Source organism: Symphalangus syndactylus, chromosome 23 (assembly GCF_028878055.3).
Source record: "Symphalangus syndactylus isolate Jambi chromosome 23, NHGRI_mSymSyn1-v2.1_pri, whole genome shotgun sequence".
Classification (NCBI taxonomy): domain Eukaryota; kingdom Metazoa; phylum Chordata; class Mammalia; order Primates; family Hylobatidae; genus Symphalangus; species Symphalangus syndactylus.
Window position 1 is genome coordinate 38,905,542 of NC_072445.2, and position 6,008 is coordinate 38,911,549.

General features: G+C 49.0%; 1 protein-coding gene across 2 annotated transcripts; it reads left to right on the forward strand.

The window, feature by feature from the left end:
* The first annotated feature begins 142 nt into the window (after positions 1-142).
* PSMB8 (proteasome 20S subunit beta 8) lies at positions 143-4,108 on the forward strand. 2 transcript variants are annotated; one of them, XM_055263083.2, is made up of 6 exons: positions 143-559; positions 1,742-1,889; positions 2,048-2,159; positions 2,568-2,697; positions 3,096-3,300; positions 3,780-4,108. In XM_055263083.2, exons 1-6 carry the CDS (start codon positions 425-427, stop codon positions 3,866-3,868), a joined length of 819 nt encoding a protein of 272 aa, XP_055119058.2. In that variant the 5' UTR covers positions 143-424; the 3' UTR covers positions 3,869-4,108. The 2 variants fall into 2 exon arrangements, with proteins under 2 accessions (XP_055119058.2, XP_055119057.2); XM_055263082.2 differs by lacking the exon at positions 143-559 and adding an exon at positions 745-987.
* The last annotated feature ends 1,900 nt before the right edge of the window (positions 4,109-6,008 follow it).

The window sequence follows — 6,008 nt, forward strand, 5'->3', positions numbered from 1 at the left end:
GCTCCGAAGCGGCACCTGGAGGGGAAACCTCACAACAGTAGGCGGGATTGTCTAGTAAATATCTCCCATTCAGGGAGGCCCAGGTCGTGTGACGTCGACAGTTGCTGGGTAGATGAGGCCAACACAGGTTGCAAGGAGAGGCTGGTTTTAGAGGCGTGAAACTCCGCAGTGCTCAGCCAAGCAGGGAGCAATGCAAGGAAAGGCGGGCAGAAAGGGCACGCTCTTGTGGGTGACTACAGGTTAGGAGACCGTTGAACCGGGAGGGGCCCTAGGATGGACCCCGTGGAAAGATTCAGAGACTGCGCCCTCTCCCTGATGCCCCCTTCCCCTACACGCGGCGGGTATATTCTGTTGCAGTTGCCCCAGGACCTGTTTCCAAGACTCTGTCCCCTCGCACTTCCGTCCCTCCTGGTTTTGTAAAGTGATGCCCATAGGAACCCCCACCCCGCGTGAAACTACTCCCAGCTCCTGGCTGACTTCCAGTCTTCTGGTTGAGGCTGAGCCTTTAGATGACACGACCCTACCCATCTCTGTTTCCAGCGGATGCCCGGGCCTGGAGGTACCTCTTACTGTAACCCATCACCAAATGGGCTTTTGAAGGCGCCCGTCCCTTTCTCGCTTTCTTCGGAAGACCCTTGACCCATCATTCACCCGACCCCCATAAAGGGAGAGCAGAGAAGCCGGTCCCAGTGTGATAGTCCTGGTCCAGGCACTAACTGTCCTTTTCTCGGAAAAGGCAGAGGGATGTGGAAAAGATTCTGGTTCCCTCCCCTTCGATCTGTGGCTTTCGCTTTCACTTCCTCCTCCGAGAGCCGACAGATCTCTGGGTGCTGGGCGGTCATGGCGCTACTGGAAGTATGCGGAGCCCCCCGAGGGCAGCGGCCGGAATGGGCTCTCCCGGTTGAGGGAAGCGGGCGTCGCTCGGACCCAGGACACTACAGTTTCTCTATGCGGTCTCCAGAGCTCGCCTTACCCCCGGGAATGCAGGTCGGGGCTGTAGGGGAGCCCCCAGGGATGCAGGCAGGCGGGCGCTGAGGAGTAGAGTGTCGCCTGAGAGAAGGAGGCGAGAGCGGGAGCGCGGGGGACAGGGTGGGGGGCAGCCTTTAGTCCTGGAGAGCACCAGACCCAAAGAAGAGGCCACATGGGGATGGGGCCTGAGAGAAGGAAGTGCAGGTTAGGACAAAGAGTTACAGGTAAGGTGGGGGCTCCCAAAGGAAGACAAGAGAACTTTCCTGCCCTTGTCCACACACAAATCGTGGAGCCTTTTTCCTGGGGTTATCACACGGTATAGGAGGTGTGTGGTGCCTTGGGAAACCTATGAACTTTGCCAGCTGGCCTCCTCTCAGCAACTCACTGTTGCCCGACTTAGAACAAGTCACTTAGTCTAGGTCCCAAGCCCCTCTTCTGTAAAGTGAGGATACTGTTACTAAACGTGTTTTGTGAGGGTTGGTTTATGCATGGAAGAAACCCTTTAAGTCACTCTCAAAATTTTTTAGTAATGGTAACATGTGCTTGCTTTCATTTCTATTATGCTGGAAAATGGAAAAGGTTGATACGGCATGCCTCTTCTTTTCCTTCTCCCAAGCCATTTCCTTCTAGAGATTGGTTATTAACTGTTCATTTATTGATGGTTAGATAATTTCTGCATATCTCCTCACCCTCATACTCCCTAAAACCTTTTCCTGGAGCCTCTTACTACAGAATTTTTCATTGCCTTCCTCAACCTCTTTTCTCTTATCAGCCCACAGAATTCTTCCAATCCCTGGGTGGGGACGGAGAAAGGAACGTTCAGATTGAGATGGCCCATGGCACCACCACGCTCGCCTTCAAGTTCCAGCATGGAGTGATTGTAGCAGTGGATTCTCGGGCCTCAGCTGGCTCCTACATTGGTGAGTGTATACGCTCCAGCAGGCAGACTCTGGGGAGCTGGGCTCCCCTTTCCGCAGGAGGCCAACTCTGCAGCAAGGTGGAAGTGGATATTGATTTAGGACACACTGGGGGATCTGTGGGATCATCCCTTCTGTCCCAAAACTCCATCTTCTTCCAGCTACCTTACGGACGAACAAGGTGATTGAGATTAACCCTTACCTGCTTGGCACCATGTCTGGCTGTGCAGCAGACTGTCAGTACTGGGAGCGCCTGCTGGCCAAGGAATGCAGGTAAGGGAGGCCTCTCACCTTCCTTTCTTAGCCTAGTGGTTAATCCCCGGATCTCTCAGATCATTGCTCCTTACTCTTGTCCTATGTGGTCCATCTTAGTGCTAACAGCATATTTCACAAAACACCTTTTCGATGATAAGAACCTTCTCTCAAATCTCAGCCTGTGCTCCACTCATAAGCCAGATAGTATGTCAGTTATTTAGCACTGACACATCCACCATGGTGGGATAGTATCATTTACTAGGCTGCCTTTGTATGTTTCAGATACTTTAAATTCCAAATCTTCCTCTGATCTTTAGATCCTACAAAATAATTCCTTTCCAATGCCTATCTCTTCAATCATTTCCTGCCCCATCAAGTTGGAAAGAGCTAATCTCTCTTCCCTCACTCCACTTTGTCCTCACCCAGGCTGTACTATCTGCGAAATGGAGAACGTATTTCAGTGTCGGCAGCCTCCAAGCTGCTGTCCAACATGATGTGCCAGTACCGGGGCATGGGCCTCTCTATGGGCAGTATGATCTGTGGCTGGGATAAGAAGGTGGGTGCTCTCCATTCTTCATGTTCCCCCACCATGTTCCCTTTGTATGACAGATCTGTTTCCCATCGTATACTCCTACTCCCTCCCTGGCAAGATGCATGGCATATAGAGTGCTTGGTTATAGAACTGTTCCAGTATATCCATGGACTATTTATTGGCCCAGATATGAATCATTGCATGTGTTTTGTAAGCTTGTCCCTTTTGTTAAACAGTTGATTTCAAGTTTGTTTTTCCTTTTTTATTTCTAAAGTTCGATGACTTTACCAAAATGGTTTCCTAATTCCAATGTTCTTGTGGTAATATTAATTCTTTTGTTCACTTTTTATGTCTCATATTTGAACCCCCATGTTACCAACATCTTCCTCTCCAATTTCAGCCTGAAATCTTTCATCTTATAGGGTCCTGGACTCTACTACGTGGATGAACATGGGACTCGGCTCTCAGGAAATATGTTCTCCACTGGTAGTGGGAACACTTATGCCTACGGGGTCATGGACAGTGGCTATCGGCCTAATTTTAGCCCTGAAGAGGCCTATGACCTTGGCCGCAGGGCTATTGCTTATGCCACTCACAGAGACAGCTATTCTGGAGGCGTTGTCAATAGTAAGAGACCAATGCTCCCACCACCATGCCTGGGAGGAGTCGGCGGGTGGTGGGGGGGTGATTTAAGATTGAGAAACCAACCTGGTCAACATGGTGAAACCCTATCTCTACTAAAAATACAAAAATTAGCCAGACGTGGTGATGGGCGCCTGTAGTCCCAGCTACTTGGGAGGCTGAGGCAGGAGAATCACTTGAACCTGGGAGGTGGAGCTTTCAGTGAGCCAAGATCATGCCATTGCACTCCAGTCTGGGCCACAGAGGGAGACTCCATCTCAAAAGAAAAAAAAAAAGATTGAGAGACTCAAAGGAGAGAGAGTGGTAGGGAGGAAATTTTCAGAGTCAGAAGAACGACATTAAAGGCCCAGTCATATGGTTTTAAGCCTGTGCATGTGTCTTGTTACTGCCTTCAACATAACACCAGTGACAGGAACTTGCTGAGGTGAAAGGTGACTCCGTGTTCTTTTCTCATTTGTCCACAGTGTACCACATGAAGGAAGATGGTTGGGTAAAAGTAGAAAGTACAGATGTCAGTGACCTGCTGCACCAGTACCGGGAAGCCAATCAGTAATGGTGGTAGTGGAAGCTGGGCAGGTCCCCTCTGGGAGGGCTTGGCCGACTCAGGGACCTGAGTCATGTTAAGTCCCAGGAGAAGAAGAGGCCTAGCCTGAGCCAAAGAGAGAGTACGGGCTCAGCAGCCAGAGGAGGCTGGTGGAGTGCATCTTCCGCGTGTTCTCTATTTGAACAAGCATTTCCCCCAGGGAAGTTTCTGGGTGCCTCACTAAGTAGAATAAAGAAAAACGGTTATAAATGCCTCTGTCTTGTGGCTGAATGGGGTTGGGCCTGTGGTTGCTGGGTGGGGCAGAAAGTAAAGAGATGCTTTTTCTGGAGAAGGGACTCAGACCCCTATCTAAGAAATGTGGCCTCACCACATCTTTCTTCCTGGGATTTCCTTCCACATTCATCTCTCCAAGACCTCAGGAAGGCTGATCATTGTTGTCCATGGACACTTGTTTGCAATTTCACATGGGTTAGGGTCCTTTCCATAGACAGACACCTGGAGACTCCTGTGTGCTCCATTGTTAATGGTTTGAGGAACAGGGAGTCGGGCACCTAGGATAACTGTTTTTGACTTTATAGGGTGGGATGCAAAAGCTTCCACTTCACCTTAATACGGTAATCATATAAACACCATACCATTTACCCCAAATAACACTTTGGAGATATTGGATACTGAATATAAAGACAGGCATTAAGGGTAATTTCATGATGTGTCATGCTGAATTGCAAGATGACAGGACTATAATTCTAGAGGAAGAAGAGATCAGGAGGACTCCCCTAAGTGGGGAGTGTGGGGAAAATGTAAAAGACCCAGGTTAGAAGAAAGAGACACACATCATGAGAGTTTCGGAATCATGCTGGAACTATGGACCACGTCACTTTCCAGAAAATAAAGGAAACAAATGCTTGAAAGTAGTAGCATGAGCTTGAGCATGGAACTTTTTTCATTAGAGAGAGATTCTTAAAATGCCAGAATGAATAGAGTTGTAAAAACTTGGGCGAGCCCCTACTTAAAATCCCTCCTCCCCACCACTACTATTTTAAACTTTAAGTGACTCCTTGGTAGTCACACAGATAACATTTCGAAATGGTGATTTGGAATCCAAGCGACCCTTCCTTTGGGGATTTTGTTTGTTTGTTTTTAGTTTGGGAGGTGGTTTCAGTCTGAAGAGTCCTTTCTGGAATAAACGAATCTTTCTGTTGCATAGGTAGACTCTGGGTCAGGAAGGATATTTAGAAACCTGATTACTGTTCTAAACAGTGTTAAAATAGAACAAGAACCAAAGCCCAGTACCGTGCATTTCCCTCATAAGCTGAAGGTGCGCCCAACATAATTTGGAGTACAGGCTTAGAGGCACCTGAACACGCGCCAGCTCAAGGTGCTCCGGCTGAGAAGGACAGATGAAGATGAACGCTCAGGGCCTACTAAATTCAAAATCTGTACGTGAAAATCCCCTTTGGCCTGGTGAGATTTGTTGGGACCTTCTATTTAGGAGAGCCCGGCATATTTTTCGCTCGCCTGAAACTGGAGCTTGCATGGAAGAGGGCACTTTTTTTTTTTTAGACGAAGTCTCGCTCTTGTCGCCCAGGCTGGAGTGCAATGACCTGATCTAGGCTCACTGAAGCCTCTGCCTCCTGAGTTCAAGCGATTCTCCTGCCTCAGCCTCCCGAGTAGCTGGGATTACAGGCGTCCGCCACCACGTCCTGGCTAATTTTTGTATTTTTAGTAGAGACAGGGTTTCACCATGTTGACCAGGCTGGTCTCGAACTCCTGACCTCAGGCTATCCGCCCGCCTCGGCCTCCGAAAGTGCTGTGATTACAGGCGTGAGCCACCGCGCCCGGCCAGAAAGAGGGCACTTCTTAATAGTAGGCTCAGAGCTTTAAGTAGTAAATTTGAGAAAATTCAGTGATTCTTCAATTACAAAGCACTCTCCAATTACAAAGCAAGGACAACAGATAAAGTTGTCCTTAAGACAACTGTATTTTACTTAATGATAAAGAAACATTTTTGCAGTTTTATATCCCAGAGTAACCGCCGCTAAAGGCGAGTGAGACTCATTGCAGGCCTGTGCCGTGCGAACCAGAGTTCGGGCTCCAGTTCCGCTGTCTGCGGGTCTCGCGCGCCCCCTCCCGGCGGCCCGGCCCAGAA

What these genes read in the sequence shown, in the direction of transcription:
- PSMB8 (XM_055263082.2), top strand. Translation starts at nt 745, where the DNA reads ATGTGGAAAAGATTCTGGTTCCCTCCCCTTCGATCTGTGGCTTTCGCT. An exon ending in TCTGTGGCTGGGATAAGAAG is followed by an intron (nt 2,698 to 3,095) that starts GTGGGTGCTCTC and finishes TTCATCTTATAG; the next exon opens with GGTCCTGGACTCTACTACGT. An exon ending in TTCTGGAGGCGTTGTCAATA is followed by an intron (nt 3,301 to 3,779) that starts GTAAGAGACCAA and finishes ATTTGTCCACAG; the next exon opens with TGTACCACATGAAGGAAGAT.